The sequence below is a fragment of the Coloeus monedula genome (assembly GCF_965178545.1).
Source record: "Coloeus monedula genome assembly, chromosome: 2".
Taxonomy (NCBI): domain Eukaryota; kingdom Metazoa; phylum Chordata; class Aves; order Passeriformes; family Corvidae; genus Coloeus; species Coloeus monedula.
This window is the reverse complement of record NC_138782.1, coordinates 29,079,851-29,099,316: the sequence shown is the minus strand read 5'-3', so window position 1 is coordinate 29,099,316 and position 19,466 is coordinate 29,079,851. Positions and strand designations below refer to the sequence as shown.

At 39.5% G+C, this 19,466-nt stretch overlaps 2 protein-coding genes across 2 annotated transcripts in view; one reads left to right on the top strand and one right to left on the bottom strand.

Annotated features, from left to right (window-relative positions):
• Window positions 1-412, bottom strand: part of CAMKMT (calmodulin-lysine N-methyltransferase) — a gene marked incomplete at both ends in the record, with an annotated part of 214,818 nt that extends 214,406 nt beyond the window's left edge. Inside the window, one exon of the mRNA XM_082277283.1 lies at window positions 314-412. Coding sequence (XP_082133409.1) covers window positions 314-412 — 99 coding nt within the window. The remainder of the gene's footprint in view (window positions 1-313) is intronic.
• Window positions 413-1,058: 646 nt separating this feature from the next.
• On the top strand, window positions 1,059-17,962 carry PREPL (prolyl endopeptidase like). The gene is made up of 14 exons (XM_082277135.1): window positions 1,059-1,640; window positions 3,483-3,683; window positions 4,209-4,275; window positions 4,931-5,134; window positions 7,100-7,223; window positions 9,518-9,734; window positions 10,304-10,489; window positions 11,926-12,129; window positions 12,866-13,041; window positions 14,424-14,640; window positions 14,830-14,979; window positions 15,908-16,034; window positions 16,914-17,020; window positions 17,864-17,962. Exons 1-14 carry the CDS (start codon window positions 1,425-1,427, stop codon window positions 17,942-17,944), a joined length of 2,277 nt encoding a protein of 758 aa, XP_082133261.1. The 5' UTR covers window positions 1,059-1,424; the 3' UTR covers window positions 17,945-17,962.
• The last annotated feature ends 1,504 nt before the right edge of the window (window positions 17,963-19,466 follow it).

The following is a 19,466-nucleotide window of genomic DNA, read 5'->3' as shown; positions in this document are numbered from 1 at the left end:
TGAAGGGATCAGTGCCTGCCCCTCCACTTCCCCTCTCTTTAGAGAGCGATGGGTGCGTATATACATGTATATATTTTTATTATTATCATTTTTTCCAGGAAGACTGCTACAAGCCCTTTTACATGACCCACCATAGGCTCGCAACCTCCTTCTCACGGATGCGGGCAGCACTCCGTACGCCCGCGGGATTCTCCGCACCATGGCCTGGGGCACAGCCCGGCCCGAAGGAGCAGGGAGAGACCCCGTACCGTCCTCAGGCTGCGCCGCGCCCGCCCCGCCATGCCGGCCCCTCCCGCCCGCGGGCTCCCCCTACCTGTCCGAGCAGTCGCCAGCGGGCTCGAGCCGCCGCCGCGCCGCTCGCCTCGCACCTGCCCGCGGCGGGGCGGCGCGGGGAGCCGGCAGCCTCGGCCATGCGGCGGCGGGAGCGCCGGAAGCTGGCGCGGCGGGAGGGAACGCTGCCTTGGGCGGCGGGGACGCGGCGCTGAGCATCCAGCGGCTGCGGGACCGGCCGGGCTAGGGATGGAGCGGGAGGAGGGGCGCGGCCATCTTTGTTAAGGGCAGCGCCGAGCTGCTCTCGGCAGCCGAGGAGTGCGGTGCTCTTCAGGCCCGGCACGGCGGGGGCGCGTCTCAGTGCAAGTCGGCCGTGGCCTCCGCCCCCGGGGATGAGACTGGGTGTGGCACGGCAGCCAGCCGGGAGAGCCGCGCCAGGGACCGTGCCCGCCCGCCGTGGCTCCGCGTCCCGGCGCTGACATCAGCTGCGCTCGCCCTCCGCGGCAGCTGAAGCGCCCTGCCGCCATCTTGGTTACGGGCAGCGCCTGCCGGGAGCCCGGCCGCCCGCCCGGCATCGCATCCCGGGCCGCCCCGGCGCAGCGGGAGCGGGAGCGGGAGCGGGAGCGCCACGGCGAGTCCTTGCGCGGGCCGCGGGCGGAGGGGCAGCGCTGGCGGGGAGCGGGGCCGCGGCGGCCCCGGCGGGACACGTGGTGCTCCTGCGAACGGCATTCAGCTCCTGCTGCCCAGGGACCCTCGGGAGAGAGCGTGGGTTTGGTGTTAGATTATGGGGGAGCGGGGGGGGGTGACTTCCCCAAACTTTGCCAGTGTTTTGTTCTTCAGCGTTTGGACGTGCACGGTTACACCTCCCCTTCTCCTTCACAGTTTCACTGGAGTTAAACTTTGGGCCGCCAAGAACGTGCAGGTTAAAATGTGGGTACCAGTTGTTAACAAACAGACTAAGTTTTACTTATTTTCTTCTCATTTGATTTACCTAGTGAATCAATCGCATTTCTTGGAAAGAGGAAGTTTACACTGCGTATATTTCATATGTATGTATGTACGTTTAAGCCTGCGGTTTACGTTATGTATATTTCACACAGTGTAAATGATCGGCAGTTTGGGATTTTCAGAAATTTCAGGTTGGCTATCAAGAAATGAAGGTTAGGATGTGCTGCGCTGGACTGCGAAATCTTCTCCAAGGGCTGCGCTTCAGTGCCAAGTACTACTCGAAGCATAACCTTCCTCAAACAGTGTGTCCTTACAGTAAAAGTAAACCAATAAAGTGCTGCATCCTGGACTGTTCAGAAAGTACATGCACCCACAGGACTGCACCACCTGGAAGCATCCTGCCGTGCAGATTCTTCTGCAAGGTATGCTGTTTAAGTATAGACTTAATGTCAACAACCACCTTGGCACATCTGTTAAGGGACCCAGTCATACTTTTCACGTGTCGAAGAAGCACACTTTTCCCAGAGAATTTGAAGCAGAGGGATAAAGTCCAGGATATCAGTTATGTTCAAAGACATGTACTGTTGTTCAGCTTTCCTATGCTGTTTTGACATAAAGCTGCATTTTGGTTGATTTTCCTGCTGTAGTAATTTTGGAAAAAATGGTATCTCCCAGACTTAAGTATTAAGTGTCAGAAGAAAACTGCAGGGAGAGATCAGCTAGTGTAGAGGCAAAGTGTCCAAACTGATGATACCAGACTGTGAGCTGGCTCAACAAAACCTTGACTTTTCTGTGTTAACCAGTAGGCCATGGTTTCCATCATATTAAAATAAAATACTGACAACTCATAATTGTGCTCACATTTTCTAAACTATACATTAAAAGGTATTTGCATTGATTTCTGTAAATAAATATTGTGTAATTGGATGGCTATATATCATGCACAGAGTCAGAAAACAGTCTGAAATAATTTTAAGTCTTCTGTCTCTGTTTCTAATACAGATTTTGCTAAAGGTTTTATGAAAGTTTACTGAAGTATGACTGCTTGGGAACTTATTTATATGCATAAGTACTGTTCAAAAAATTTATGTTTTGCTTTATTTGATCCTAAACATGTTTTCAGATGGATATGTGGTTATCCTAAAATTGTTTCAAATTGACTGTGTTTCTTCAGAGGTGCCACAAAATTCATCTTGTTGTAACTCTTCTATTTGTCACCATAAAGCAAAGAGTTCCTAAGTCTGTGTCTCAAATGTAAGCAAACGTTTCAAGGAGAACACAGGAGGTCTGGATGGCCAAGCATGTGTGGTTCAGTTTACTTGGTGGCTCTTCACTAACAGAAATACTGCTCTGTGACACTGGTCCCAGGATACAAACATGAGGTTTTCACCTGAAAGGAGGCCGTGCCTGCTTGCTTTGGAGTAAATGTTTGCACACCAGTTGTCACTGAGATCCTCCACTATCCTGAAAACCTTTCTAGATTACTGGTTTTTCCACAAGCAGGGAGGTGTACAGTAACTCTTACTATATCCCTACGCTGTGACCACCAGCTGTATTATTACTTGATCAAGTGAGATTTCACAGCATGCAAGAGGAGGTAGCATTGTTCTAGCAGTTTTAACACACTTTTAACACTTTTGCAATAGAAGACAGCTTTGTTTCCAGTGAGGTAGCAGTAGTCTCACATTTCATGGAAAACCAGATACTTAAACTTACTCCTGATAAAATTGTTGCAGAACCCGTATCAGTTCACTGCTTCATTCTACACTTTATGAGCATTTACATTAACACTTCTGAGGAGCTGGAGCAAGAACCTGAACAAGCTGAAAGGACTCCTAGGTACAGGGACAAAGGTTTGGGTGGTGTTGTCTAGGAAAGGAAATGAGAAATTACACTCTAAAGACAGGAAGTTATGAAAGAAAGCTGCAAAGAAGGAAAGATAATAGAATTCCATAAAAAGTAAAACCTAGTTCTAGAACAGGAACAAATATATTTACTTATAATCAATTAAGAGCATATATTAATAGTACCCTAAATTTTGAAGACGAGACCTCAATAAATGTGTCAAGTAAAGCACATTTGACAGTGCCTCCCCAAAAGATCAAGAAGAGTTACAATAAAACATATTCCAACTGCAGTTTTTGTTTTTATTGGCATGTACTTTTGTAATAATGCAAAGGTGGTTTTGGGCCTGTGGCTTAGGAGATACTGCCTCAGTGTATTCAGATGTTGGCTTGTAGCCGTTTTTGTCTTTCCTTCCTTAGCAGGAAGGAACAAAAGTCCCTTCCAAAAGGAAGCAAAACACATCCAGAGTAACTTCAGAGCTCTTGCACAAGAACCTTCTGAAATCAGAGCAGGAAAACTGGAATGACGTTTCACCAACATACAAAGCTGTGACAAAGAGAATCAAAGGAAAACTGGAAGAATTGCACAACATGTATATACGCAATTCAGGAAGCCCAAGGGTAAGTGGCAAACAATACAAACATATCCCACCACTGGCTACAAATAAAAGACAGTGAAGCCATTCCTGCTATAAAATGCTGGTTTGCTCATTTTTTTATAGTAGAAGTTTTGAATATTTTAATAATTGTGGGTAGTAACAGTTTGTGTTTAGAACCGCTTATACCTGTTATGGCAGTGAATTTACCTTAATTTCTCCATCGACAAAAGCAAGTAAAGATCAAGTAAATCTGACCTTTGGATAAAGAATACAAGACATTTTAATTTGCAAGAGCAGTTGAAGGTGATCTTAGCCTTCTGTGAAATTTAGAGCAGGTAGGGGTAGCTTAAGTACCCTTACTGAAAAGACCTTTTTGGTGGGTGCAATTCCTTCTACCGTGTGGAATATATGTTCTGTCCTTTGTTACATTTGTTACAATTTGTTACATTACAGTTCTGCTGTACAGAAAAATGACTGTATATAGGGATTCAAAGGAAATAGTCCAATGGTATGCTGGACTTGAAATATGTTTGTTTGTATTGAACAGATTAAGTTTGGAGAGAATGTGTACTTTGAAGAGAATGGCTGCATATTTCTTGCAAAAGCAGATGATGGTAAGGGATTTCTCTTCCTAATATGGTAGGATTCTTTAAAAAGGTGTACATGTATCACTTAGTGTTCTTTTCTTGGATTAATGCTTAACTTGTCTGTTTCTTACCTAAAAATACTTTTATACAATTCTGTAATAGAGTAATAATTCTAGAATTCTGAATCTGAAAAGGTGAAGGGAGTTAGAGAATAGTATATATTGATACTAATGCAAGTTGCTGGACAGGAAAGAGAGAAGACACTTCTTTTCAGAGCCCTAACTTAACATTTTGAAAAAAGGAAAAGAACATCCATGCTTTTTTATTTCTGAGGCGGGGGGGGCCAAAAGAATTTCTAATTTTATTTATTAAAAACAACTGTGCTCTAGCTACGTGAGCTTTAAAATTCAATACGTTTAGTAGAAGCCAAGATCTACACTTTTGAAATATTTTTAGAAATAACTACAGGACTTTTTTCCTTGGAACTATAATTTTTTGTTTATTTTTACAAAGTGCATTTGCAAATACCTTGCATGACAGGTATTTGGTGTTGATAAATTCCAGTAGAATGTTTGTGAATATTGGAGGCAGATTTGTTAAATACAGACATTAACAATCACCATTCATTTTGACAGTGTCTTAATTAGAGGATTTTTTGCTCTCTCTTTTTCCTGTGTAGTAGATGAAGGAAATGCTGACATTTTATTCAGTATTGAAGATCTTGGCTTTTCTGATGCCTTTATTCAGCGGATCAGAATTTCACCAGATCAAAGTTATATGGCCATCAGCTTAAAAAGTGAAAATTCTGAAGAGGCAACCTGCATTATTATGAAACTTGGTAATTTTCCTGTTACGGAAAAAGTAATTCCAAGTGTATTTAGCTTTGGTAAGTTGTTTATAAATATCCTGTGGATCACACAAGCTTTCAACATAACATTTTTCTTAGTTTACAAATAATACTCTTTTTTAAAAATGAAGGCAACATTTAATCCTATAGGTGTTGAATTGTTTCTTATTCACAATTACAGGTTATCTGTTGTGCATGAAAGGGACTGCTTTCTGGATACAAGTTTTCCTTCATTGTAAAAGCATTGATACATGTTAGAACTGTCGTGCATGTAATTTTTTCTATTGAATCCATTATGCTGTATTAAAAATATAGTGACATGACTGTCATATAAAGATCTTTTTGAGAAATGTGCTAGTTGATAAACCCTTACAGCTACAACTGAAGACACTGGTAGCTGTACACAGTTAGCTTTGTTTGAGAAGTGTGAAAGTATTACCTACTAGTGAGTATTGGCTGGAATTTCAGCTGGAATCCAGGATGTGGGTCACAACTCAGAGCCCAATGAAGTCAGGCAGGCCTTGAATCAGTTCTTTCAGAATAGATTACAGAGCTTTACATTGCTGTAAAAAGAAGCAGAGGTAAGTGGAAGTGAATGGGAAATCATTCTTTTATAGCATGTTAAAGAGTATAATAGTATGTATACAGTGTTGCACATCTTGTACTTTGGATTATATTGCTGGATGTCATCAAGTATATATAGTGCAGTAAGCAATTTGCCTGGGCAGGGCAAAAAAATAAAACTCTGGGTAAAACTTCCTTGTTAAATAAATGAGGAGTAGCAACAACTTAGTGCTGTTTCCACACTGAAGATTATAATGCCTGTTGAAAACTAAACATGGGAATTTGCCAATGACATTTTACGCTATACTTGATTTGAACATCTCTCTAGGTTGATCCAGAAGAATCAGTACTGTTAAGAAACCAACATCCTGTTGCCTAAATAGGTGTGACAGATAATAAGAGTACAAAAGATGACTATCAGAATGGTAAATTCTCTAAAGTCAGGTGTGAGTGAGGTACAGAGGTGTCATGAAGCACAGAGGTGCCTCAATCATGAGCAAGAGAATTAGGTCTTGTAACCACTTGCAAAATTGATGTGCTAGTATTGAGTGATATACAATAGCAGGGAGACAAACAGAAGTTCCTGAAAATTTACACCTTGATCTTTCTATAGGCTAGGCTGTAGAAGAACTTAGATTTCCCCGCTAAAGGCTTGTCTTCATAGTGAACCCTCAGCTACCTGTGCACTTTGGAGCCACATTGCTGTTCAGAAAGCAAAGTGTTCGTGTTATTTTCATGTTAATAATTCCTCGGGTTTTGTACTGAAAATCAGTATTTATGCCTAAGACAGCATACAATAGGTTTTAAAAGCATGTGTGTTAAACAACATTCTGGTGTCTGTAGGAGCAGCAGAGATGGTAGTAATGTGGCTGGATCAATCAGAATAACTTCAGAATAACAAGGGTCCTGTATTTATACCTTTCTATGTTGGTGAACACATACACAAGCAAAGAAAACTGGAGAACTTTTATCTCAGCAGTACCCATGGGGCACATGCATCTTTTATCTAAATGGCTTCAGTGCAATCACATGCAGCACTGCAGAGCTGATAATGTCTTTATTATCTTGCTGACTCCATGTAAACCTCTGTTTCTCTGCTGTTTTAAACAGCCACGTCTCCTATTTTCCTGTTACCTCCAGAACCCACACAGGGTCAAGAGCTTCCTGTTACTGGACCCTGCAACACTGATCTCTGCTTTTTTTTTGCTTTTTTTTCAATACATTATGAGACTCTTGTTCTGTGGTATTCAGAGAAAACATGGAAAAACCTTTTGGTGCTTACCTCAGTCCCCACAGGATGCAGAAGTGCTGTCCTCAGTTCCATCCCAGCTGCAACCCACCTTTTTCAGCACTAGGTCCAGTGTCCCTGGAATTCCCATTTTCTCTCAGTAATATTAGACACTGTTCTGAATTTGATATGCATTTGTCTTTTTTTTCCAGAATGGGCTGCAAATGATGTTCTGTATTACACAACTCAGAAGAACCTTAAATGCCAGAATGTGTTCATGACCACTTTCACTTACCAAAAACATACTAAGTTAGTTTATACAGAACAAGATGCAAGGTAATACTTACCTAAAATATAACAAGTCCTTTACATGTGTTAGAGTATTTTATATGTAAAATATAACTGGTTTGGAAAACAAAGTGTTCCATATCATATTTCAAATGGTAAAATGCATTTTTGTGTTCTGTCAGTAGTGCCTTATACAGCCTGAGAATGTGCTCAGTTCTCCTTTTGATATGTGATCAACTGAGATTTAACTTTCCTCTCTTACCTTATGAGTTCAGCTGAGTTTATAAATGTCAAGGTCACTCTCAGGTCAGGGTGTCCTTTAATAAATGTGTGACAGTTTCATACAGGGTAAATCAGACCATGGATTTCATTTTGTTTTCTCTGCTATTGATGTCTGATACATCTTTTTTAAAAAAATACATAAGTTCAGGCTAATCCTTGCTCTGGGTAATGGATGAGCAAAATCATTACAACATTCCAAGAGACAGAACTATTGTTGACTGAATACCCTCTCAATAACCTTTCTTTAAGCAGTGGTATGGGAAGACAAGAAGGCTCTTTGCTAAACTGAGTGCAGAACTGGCTTTTCAGCATTGTAGCACGTGGCATATTTATACAGCATTCCATAAATATTTGTGATTATTCCTAATTCAAGTTACATATTCAGTAAAGAAATTTCAATTATACTTTCATCGGAAAAAAAACAAAACAAAACAAAAAAAAGCAGAAAAAAATCTGCAATGGAGATGGAATACATAAGATCCTTTTTTCCCAGCTGCATTTGATGCATGGTTTTGGAAAATCAAGTTGTACTGACCTGGCACTTCCCCACAGGGAAACTGTTGGCATAATTCTGAAGGTCACAGTCATTACAGTAAATCTACTAGAAACTTACTCTAAAGGTTCATCTGCTATTGCAGCTCAGAGCTGAACTCCTTCATTGGAGATGACAAGACATTCTTTAGTATTGCCATTGAGCAGTTCTATTCTGCATCTCACCAGCTCTTCTAGTTGCAATCAGATATTTTCTTAGAAGCTGAAAATTTCTTGACATCCTTAAAAAAAAGCTACAAAGATTAAAAAAAATTGTAATATCAAGGTCAGAGTCCTTGGGGAGAAGTGTAACATGCATTTCAGCTCAACCCTCTCACAGGCAGGATCAGCAGAGCTGAACTCTTGGAATCTCTACTGGATGCAGTGCCACATTCTTGCCAAATTCATGGGTATTAGAAAGGCAGGAGGCTGATTTTTCTTGCAGACTTTAGGTCCCCCTCTGTGCCTGTCCTAAAAATGTCAAGAGGGTGCAATTAGAAAAAACAGTAGTACCAACAAAAATGTGAGTTCCTCCACCTGCAAATAATTAAAGGCACTGAAAATGCTATGTAAAGCATCCTTTTCTTCACCAGTCAAATATTCTGAATTCTAAAGAGATCATTATTGGAATCATGTATCTGATCTCTATGATGCAGATTATGGTACTCAACCCTGCATTTTCTTGATGGAATCTGGATCTTTGTGTTGGACAGTTTTACTTTTAAAGACATCTAGTCCTAAGGATTCAAAATGGCAAAGAGACTGTTCTGATCCAGGATGTGATATTCCTTTTAATTATGATAACTCACAGAAATTTGAATCTGAGTTTCAGCCTGAACTTCTCTACTATTAGCATCCAGCCACTGGTTATCATTTTGCTTTCTGTTTCTAGATTTTAAAGGCATTTAAAACCAGTAGGTAGTTACTAGTTTCTTAGTTCCAAAACCAGTTCCTAGTTTCCAGCTTTATCACTGCAACACTGTCCATTTTGCTTCATATAGGCCTCTGTGCCTTTTTTCTTTTTAAATAGTACTTTTTGTCTTATTCACTTCAAAGTTAGGTCAGTAGCACATAGACGTTTTATCCGTTTATTTTTATAATATCTCCTACTCTTGTTATTGCTCTTCCCACATGATGCCATTTATTAATTATCCATTACTACTTTTTTTAATAGGGTTACAAGCTCCATAAAAAGTTCTACATTTTTCCTGAATTTTAACACCTGTATGCATCAATGAACTTCCAGTCTAGCTCAATAATGCAAAAACCCAGATTCAGTTGGGCAACAACTGAACTGCTTTCCTTGCAGATTTCAGGTTTCACACATAAGATTGAGGGTTTTTAAATCCCATGGAAAATGCAGCACAAGTGGGTCTGGGAGCCAAGTAGCCTGAAGGTTCTCCAGTCTGCTTACAGGAATGCTGTTTCTTACCTTGCAGATGGAAGCCCATGATTCTGAAACAACTGATGTATTTTAAAATACTGATAAAATGTACGCCTTTCTTTTTTTTTTTAATTATTCCCTACAGATTCTTTGTAGACCTTTATTGCACAAAAGACAGGCGTTTTCTCACTATCAACAGCAACAGCAAGACAACCTCAGAAGTTTGGCTGGTTGACTGCACACACCCCTTTGAGTCGCCTGCTCTCGTGCAAGCACGAACCCCAGGGGTCTTTTACCACATCGAGCACAGAAAGGAGCAGTTGTACATTCTTACTACATACGGAGAACCTGCAGAATATAAGGCAATTTTGACTGATAATTACATTCATAGGATTAATTTAGATACCTATTGCAGGTCATATAGAAATAGTAAGGTTGGCTTTTAATTCTGTTTTTCACAGCTTACTGAAATAATTTAAGAGAGAGAGCTGCATGGATTAAAAGGACTGATAGTGCTGCATGGCGTGTCACCTGGAGAATGCCAGTTTGATCCTAACTCCTTTGACAGCATCAAGAAATTACTATGCTTTAGCAGTCATTTCCCCTATATCAAAATTTAAGTTGATGATCTCAGTCTATGTAATCAATCCCACCTATAGTTGTGCTGGCCATGCTGAAAGCACTTACTGCATTACAGTCTTCTCTAGAGTAATCTTTGAGACTTGGTCTTCTCCAAATGTTACTGAATTGTTCTTCCATTTTGCCTAAGTAAAGGGAGTTTAAAAATCTCCAGTTTTAGACAGGCAAACACCCCAAATACAGATAAGCTTTTTTTTGCAAGAAAAATGTTGTATGAGATCACCTGTCTGTACCTCTCATTTGTAACTCTTACTACATTTTAGTAATACAAGGTTGTTTATTTTTTTTATAGTTGATGAAGGCACCAGTAGCTTGCAGTGGCAAGGACAACTGGCAGCTAGTTTATGCACTGGAAAAGAAAACCAAGCTAGTAGACTTTGAGATGTTCAGTGATGACTGTATTATGTTCCTGAAGAACGCTGGTCATCTTTACTTAAATGTGATTTCTTTTGTTTCACACTCAGTTCAGTCAATACAGGTACGTTTTAGCTTGGCTTAAGCAGCATAATATTTTTCCAGCATTATTTCATTTGGTTTTAACATAACATTATAATGAAAGCAAAGATAAATTCCAAAAGTAAAAGTGGTTTGGAAACTATTAATACTGCCAAGTTCATCATTATGACTAATTGTATTACCTGTGGCTGTTCTTCAGGATTCCATGTGGTGGCTTATTGCAGCATTTAGAAAGTTAAAGAGCAGCTATCCCGTGAGTCAGTCCTTTCTTCAATGGATTACAGTCAAGCTCTTCAAAATACAGCTGATTTCTAATGTAAAATAGAACTGAATTCCCTAAACACTCTACTTAGTTTTACTGGGCCTATTTTTGGTTACACTCAGTGGCGTTTCCTCCCACAGGAAAAAGATTAATGTTCAGAAAACAGGTATGAACACTGTCCCATAATAAATGGGAAGAGTTGATACTGCAGTACAATTGGTGCAAAGTATTTGCTTCCCTTCTCTGGTTGTTAAATACTTGTGGATTAAAACCAAAGTGACTCAATCAAAATCCATTATTTCTGAAGACCATTCAGATGAAATATTTAATTGATCTGTTTTCCTGAAAAATACAGTCTGAACAACTCACAAGTTTATCGCAACAAGCTGCCAATGCTGCACTTTATGAAACTGCTACAGAAAAAGGTTTTCAACAAAGTACACTGTATGGTCTCCAAAATCTTCATTTTTTGAAATGGTCATAGTTTATTTATTCAGAAAGGGCCTGCAGTTACTCAGGAGAACTTGGACTTTTGCTGCCCTTTCAGAAGCCTCTAGCAACCTAACCCAAGTAAGTAATGGTCTGGCAGAGGGTTTGGCTATGTCCCTGCTGCTCTCAAAGAATGAATCTTGATTTCTTTCATTCTTAGCAGAGTTAAAAACCTTAAATATAATAACAGTAAGTGTCTGAGGGTGAATGTGCCAGGAAAAGGTTTTGTTCTTCACAATGGCTGGCACTAGGAACAAAGTTAAGAGGCAGGGGTTTTCAGTGGCTTAGCATTACTGAGCTAACTCACAGTAAAAGCATAATAGCTGACATGGACTTGGCTGTATAACGTGTTGAAGTAGAACTGGAAATGCAAGGAAAATTAGGATCTAAAAAATAAAACTAATGCAGAATCATTTCAAATGTTTTCTCTTAAAAAATCTGCACTAATGTCCATTTTAAACCGAATTTGAATTTATTTTTCGTTTTTATTTCATTGTCCAACTTCCTCCAATGCCTCAGGGAAAAAATTCACCAATCTTTTACTTTTTTGACTATTTCATTACTGGATTTAAATGAAATACAGATTGTGCCACATACATACTGAAAATAATTAGTTAATATTCAAAGTCTTTTACTCTGAAGGACATACTAAGCAAAATTTACAGCAGCAGTGTAAGGGTCTCACTTGAAATGCCATGTTTTCTCAGCTACCTACGTGGGCCTGTGAATTTGAATTGGAATCTCATCTTGAACATACCACCAGCACTTGCTATTTTCAGCTCTCCTCCCCAGTACACCCCCCTAAGCGTTTTGCATATTCATTTAAAGAAAATAATCTCATTGAACAAGCTGTGCAAGAGGTACCAATTATTACGAATTGTCACACTACACGTTTACTAGCTAAAAGCAAGGTAAGATTTTTCAGTCTTTTTCCCATTCCTTTTATTCTTTCCTTCCTCCCCACCCATTTAAAGAAAGTGCATTTGGCAGGGAACAGAGATTAAAAAATGTAAAGAGCAGTTGGTGCTATAGTTACTAAACAGTGGGTGTTTTCTTCAGTGCTATAGAGAAGAACAAGAAAGAGTCGTGATTTTTTTTTCCATTAACCTGGGTATTCCAGAGGAGATAACAGCACACGATGAGTCAAAACTCTTAGCATAAGTGAGAATTGCTTGTTGATGTATGGTATTGTGCTCCACATGATAAATGAAAAAGGTGCCAGTTGTTGAAAAGAACACCCCACAACTAGCTGCACAGTGCAGATCAAGAAAGGAAAGTTTTAACAGCCTGAGTTTAAAAATTTGGAGATGTTAATAAAGAGTTTGTATTGTGGTAAGTGGTAAACTGTATTGTTAATAACATACATTCTTGGTGTTAAAGGGGGGAGGAAGACTTGGGTGCTTTGGTAGTTTAAAAACTCCTCAGGTGTTGCACTTAAATGAATTTATACTCTGCATCCGTAAACCCACACAGCAGAGGTTCAGTCTCATGCTTTATTTTTTGAGAGTGCTTTGTACATTCTAAGTGAAAAAAAATTACTGTAATCAAAAAAATACATTTTAAAATAAATAATTGAAGTTTTCATTGCCATGTGTCATTGAGATTTCTGCAATGTCCCTTATTGTAAAACTACTCCTTCTTTTCCAGGATGAAACTTTGGTGCCAATTACAGTTTTTCATAATAAGAATTCTAAAGAACTACACAGGAGACCACTTCTAGTTCATGTATATGGAGCTTATGGCATAGATTTGAACATGAGCTTTAAAGAAGAGAAGCTGATGTTAATTGAAGAGGGTTGGATATTAGCATATTGCCATGTTAGGTAAGTCAAATATAAAATGGAAATAAGATTTTATTTTGCAGGATATACAGGTATTTGTTCAGGTACAACTGAAGATGTACCAAAATAATTTTGTGTACCTATACCTAATTATTCATCTCTTCTTAGATCTTTTATTTAAGTAGTTTTTAAATTTACCTCAGGGAAGAAAACCACAGGAGCACACTGCATTTTAGGTTTCCTAAATCTACATGATGGGTGTATGTAACTTAGAATCTTTTCAAGCCTCATTACTTCTTGTCTCATCTTTGCTCAAGAAAAATTTCAGTGACATGCTCAAATTGCAGTGACATGCTACTTCCCTCTCCTTCTGAGAGCATTGTGTGCTAATGCTCAGTCTGTGTCTTCTTACATTCCAGAGCAACAGCTAAGCATTTAACCTGCAACCCTTGTTCTTTTATTGGCTAAATCCTCTGTCTGCAGTTCAGCTACAAATCTACATCTGCAATGTACAATAGACTTCAAATTTTTCTCAGTAGCTAAGGAAGACAACAAAAGAATCACTTTAGGGAGGGAAAGGAAGGGGAGGAATAAGTAATTGTTGGAAATGCCAGTCCCAAAACAAATTCAGCAAATATATTCAGTCTGCTGTACTTGGTGGCAAGCGTTGTGCTGTTCTTCCTCACACCCCACTAAGTATCTTAAGATGCAAGTTGGTCCTACATGAAGATGGATTCTTCATCCAAAGATGGAAGGCTAATCAAATAATCCATTTTAGACTTGGAACCAGAAAAGGAAGCTTCAGGTGGCTTAGAATTGTGGTTGCATAGAAAGAAGTATAAACCATTTTTATAATTCTGTATTACAAAATGTAACATTTCAAGTAACATTTGAATTTCACAAATTAGGGGGGAAAAAACCCCAAATCCAACTTTCTAACAGTCTCAGAATTTAAGCTAAGCAGAAGACAAATCCTGAGAGTCTGGTGTGGAGCTCAGAAATACTATTCTACTGTTTTTAATAAGTAATAGTGTTAGTAATGGAAGTATTGGAAGTGTTTTCAATATTTCCATAGTTTCCTGTAGAAAAAGATAATAATATTATCTGATTTTGTATTGCCTACAATGAAAATGTCATTTCCTAAAGTGTTACTTTTCCCATGGGTTCCAGGACACAAGCACACGAGGGCACAGAGTGCCCTTATACCGTTAGTATTTTCACCAATCATCATGAATGGATTTATTTTGTCTTCATGTTGTCTCTTTAAGCCATAAAGAAGGGTAAAGGCAAAAACAGAGAAGAGTTAATTGGGAAAGCAAACTATGATTTGCAGCTCCATGGCTGCTGCTGTTCTTTCATTATCTGAAGCTACGCCATGTAATGTTTTCTGAGGAGACTCCAACTTGAATTGTTTTAAATTTCAGGGGTGGAGGAGAGCAGGGCCTTAGCTGGCACAGAGATGGATGTCAGCGTAATAAACTCAAAGGTCTCCATGACCTCAGGGCTTGCATCATGCTGCTGCACGAACTGGGATTTTCTCAGCCCAAACACACAGCACTGGCAGCTGCCAGTGCTGGGGGAGTTCTTGCAGGAGCCCTGTGCAACACTGATCCAGCACTGATCAGAGCCGTGGTTTTACAGGTGAGCTGCTGCAGACCTTCTACAGATTATAACATTAACCTGTATTTTCTGCCTCATTCTACCACTTTCAGAATTGGAAACATTCCAGTTCTAAGCTCACTCTCCTCATTTGTTTGAGAACACCTTGACTCAGATATTCAAGGTCCTTTGTCCTATTTGCCAACTTTTTTCTTTTTAATGATTTCCAAGGCTCCTTTCGTAGATGTTCTAAATACAATGATGAAAACTCATCTCCCACTGACAATTGAGGAACAAGAAGAATGGGGAAATCCATTAGAAGATGAAATATGTATGAAGTATATCAAAAGCTATTGCCCATACCAGAATATTAAGCCACAGGTAAAACTATGCTTTCTGTGCAGAATACCACAGGCATAACGTGTAGTGGTTTGTAAGAAAACAAAAAGTAGATAACTGAAACTGAAAAAAACCCTCCAATATAAATTATTTCAGTAATAATCTTAGCAATAGTTGAAGTCACAAGCGACTACTGAAATTAACCTAATGCCTTCTCCTAAATGGCATCGATTTCTAAAGTTGCATTTGTTTTAGGACTTTCAGGAATAGATTATTGTATAGCTAATCTCAACATGCAAAATGCCTTCTTTTGGGGGGGGTTCTGTCATTCTACTGTTTTGCAGGCTTTGATACAGGAGGAAGGAGTTACCTTTCCAGAGGTATTAAAACAAACAGGGAAAGGGAAGAGGAGCTATAGCACTGACATTTTCATCTCAAGGGAAATCTCTATTTGACAATGTGTTAGCTGCACATTCATTTGACAATGAAGCTGCACAGCTTCATTAAGTAAAATTCTTACTCTTTAAATATCAACTTTCTTCTGTGCAGAAAGATTGCTAAAATAAACCTCAACTATTGTTCTAAGGTAAACCATTCCATGATTATTACTCCCTTTTTTCATTTTTTTGCAATCACCAGCAAGCAGACAGGTATCAAACCTTTACCATTGCAAGTAGATTATCCCCCTACTATGAAGTCATTTTTCAGACCAAAATACTTTTTGCAGTTAGAGTGATAAAACTCTTAGAAAACACTAAATACTTTTTGCAGTTAGAGTGATAAAACTCTTAGAAAACACTAAATACTTTTTGCAGTTAGAGTGATAAAACTCTTAGAAAACACTAAGTAATTATGTAATAGATGAGTTTTAAAATAAACCCTAACAAGTTGTATAATAGGAGAAAAATGTGTTCCTTTGTGAGAAAGAGCAGGTGTCAAGTGTTCAACTGGTTTTGGTTTTTAATCTCAGTGTTATCCGTCAGTTTTTATCACGGCGTATGAAAACGATGAACGGACACCACTAACAGGAATCTTACAGTATGTTCAGAAACTCAGGAAGGCTGCACTAGATCATGCCAGCCAAAAGAGTAAGAAAGGTAAGGATAAGAATGTCACAGATAAATAGAGTTAACTGAACCAAAATCTTAACAGTCATGTAATTAGACACCATAGAGATTGACTCCTCCTTAAATGAATTCAAACACAATCCCGTATTATCAGCTCCACAGCAGGCTCAGGACACTCTCTGAGATGCAAAAACATAAAGACTGGGAGCCTGTGAGTGGGGCTCACTCTTCCCTAGGCCTGCACATAGGGCAATTATTGGACAGTGTGATGTGAGCCCACACTGTCCATCCAGCTGCTGACAGGGCCAGGCTGCAATTCTCAGCAACTCTTGGAGAAAAATCTTATTTCTACTGCTATACAGAAATCTACTTTTCTCACTTTGCTACAGCTGCAGGTCCTTAGTCCAAGTTAGAGTGACAACAAGGCCAAGGCAGAGGTGCTTTTATACCTGAAACTTAACCCTAGCTTTGGGAGTTTCCAGCAAAAGGTACATTCAAGCCTGACTATTTTTAGTACCATCTAATCTGGGGAGAGGCTTTTACCATCATTACCAAAAGAGATCTTGAATAACCTTTTCTGTATTTCATGATGCCCTGTCTCTGTGAGCAGCACAACTGCACTGCTTGAGAAATTGAAGCAGGTGCTGCAGTTGTTGTTGTGCTTTTAGTTCAGGAAGAAAAAAACATATCTTTCCAAAAAGCTTCAGGGAGAACAAACACACTAAGTAGATGACCACTTTCCAAATATGGAGTTATTAGAAATACAAATAATTCATTCAGAAAATCCCTCTATGGTGCTCTTTTTCTTAAGGAATAATAGAAATTCTGTCAGGACAAGAAGGCAGAATTACCTATCCTTATTCAATTCACATGCCCACTTAATTTTTCCCTTGTTCATTCAATGTAAAGTGATCACCAGCTTCATTGTTCCAGGAAATTGGATTCCTAATATTATCTTAGATGTCCAGGCAAATGGCAGTCATTGTGATTCATCCTGGGAGCACTCACTGAATGAGGTATGGTCCTTTTACTGCACAGGTCCATAATGTGTTGCAGGGATGTGTCCCCTCATGGGATACTTCAGCATCAGTAGTTATTGAATGTTATGTTTAAAGTATAAAGACAAACTGCTAGAGCAACTGCTGATTTTACATATATCTATATAAAAATATATAAAAATATATATATAATGTAAAACCCCAGCAATCTTTATATATAATTATATATATTTTTATATATATACTTGCACAGATATAAAAGAGACAGTGACAGAGCCAGATTATTGAAATAGCCTCAAAATAGTGTTCAGTTCCCACTATAATGTGCTAAGAGCTTTGAATGAAAGGTTCCAAGTTGTGCAAAACATCGTTCCAGCAGGAAAAGTCTTGTTCTGTGGAGTATTAAGTGCTTAAAACTGTCATACTATTTATTCCCATCTTCCTCATGTGTAAAACATACGTGATGGGTTAGATCTTTACATTTTGAAATGCGTGATCTGTGCTATCAAAGCTATTACAATTAGCTTTCAAGATTTTGCACTTTATACAAGCATGCATGTTAAAAGCAAAATACTGCCAAGACCTGACATATTTTTACTGATGTCTCAGACTGTCACAGTTGGATACAAATTTTATTACTCTTAATTTTAACAAATGCTAGAAAATGTTAATTTGGTGGTTGTGGCAGTTATTCCCAAGATGAATTCTTTCAGGAAAAGCAACATGCTGTCTTAAGGCAAGGTATTTCTTAGCATTAGTATAGGAAAGAAAGATGATTGGAATAGCTGCACAAGAGCCTGAAAGTCTATAGTGCAAAGAACTTTATTTATTATTTGTAATAAAATATTTTCATTATTTTAGGTTGCAAGACACCTTGCTTTTCTGAGCAGAGAACTTGAGGAAGTGTGCCATCCCCAACATCACAGCAAACCCTGCAAATAGCTGCTAAACACACTGACCACCTGGAAAACTTCGGGTCAGATTTGGATTTGTATGGAAAGCAAACACCTTCTCCAGAGGATCTCTCCTCTTGGGTCCCTGCTTTCTGGGCATAAGCACACAAAGCTGGGTGTGGCATTGCCTTATAAAAATACAGACCAAGAACTGGATTTCTGCCTTGCCAGGCTGTGCAGAAGCAGCTGCCAGCAGAAATGAGTTTGTTCAGCAGCTCTGTTCACGCGAGCCAGCAGAGCAATGCTACACGAGCGGAGCTGGAGCACAGCAGTGGGCATGCAGAGCCTCACAGGAGGGCCACAGGCACCTGGCATAGGCAGCCTTCTTGTCTAAGGCATCTCTTGCAAGGCCACATCTTACACAAGGCAGTAAAACTCGTCTGTAGCATCTGATGTAGAAGTCTCAGTACTTCTAGAACTAATTCCCATACACAGGTGATGATGACTGCTGCCCTCTCTATCTACACAGGAGCCATGGTGTACACGTGGTGGGATTGACCAAACTGCAAAGAAAAGCACTCTCCAGAACTGGAATTGATCCAAGTACATCAAAAATCTTGCAGTTACCTCACCTAGCATGGTAATCTTAAGAAGGAGGTGCCAAAGTCCCTCAGGAGGACAAGATCAGTGTCTCAGAAGATGCTGGAGGATAAAACAAAGAGAACGCCCCCACTAAAGCAGCCTGATTCATAGCTTAGCTGCCCTCTGAGCAAGGCACAGATGTGCCTGCTGTGCACTGCTTCTTAAAAGAGATGTGGGGTGCACACCTACATCAACCACTGCAGGTGCAGCAAATGCAGGTGTATAAGTGTGACATTCGGTAGGGTTGGGTCAGCTGCTTCCTCTGAAGTAAAGTACACACCCCTCACCTCAGCCTTAGGGCAGGAAAAGAAATAAGAGAATGCAAATGTATTCTGACTCAGCAGGGAGGGGGAGAATCAACTGGAAATGCAGTTCTGAGTGTGGAATTAGATATATTAGCTACATTTTGTTCTTCTTCTTACTAACTGAGGATAATCAGAGCTGTTAGATGTGAGAGAAGAGGTAAAACATCACAATGATATACACTAGCCTTGCTTGTGTTTACCTGTTTTAGCAAATATAGGGCCACCCCTTTGGAATAAGTTTTACAAATCTGCAGACTTATAAAAAGTTCAAGTGAACTGCCACAGGCTTGGGATTCCACAGGAGCACTTACAGACCAGCAACGCCAGGGTCAGCACGCAGAAAGCAACTGTTCCCTCTCCTCCCAAAAACACATGCTTAAACAGGACAGTTTTTTAGAACAGGTTTACTTTTCTTCTGCACAGACCCTAAGAGCAGTTTATATCATACTTTTTCCTTTTCATCACGACTACAGATACAAGACAATTACGTATCTGATTTTTCAGGACATTTACCCTGTACACAAATAAAGTTTTAAAAGCCAAAGAAAATGAGTGGTTTTAGCATTTCCCTGAAACTAGTATCTTCTAAATTAACATGAAAGCATAGGTATTCTACTCCTGTAC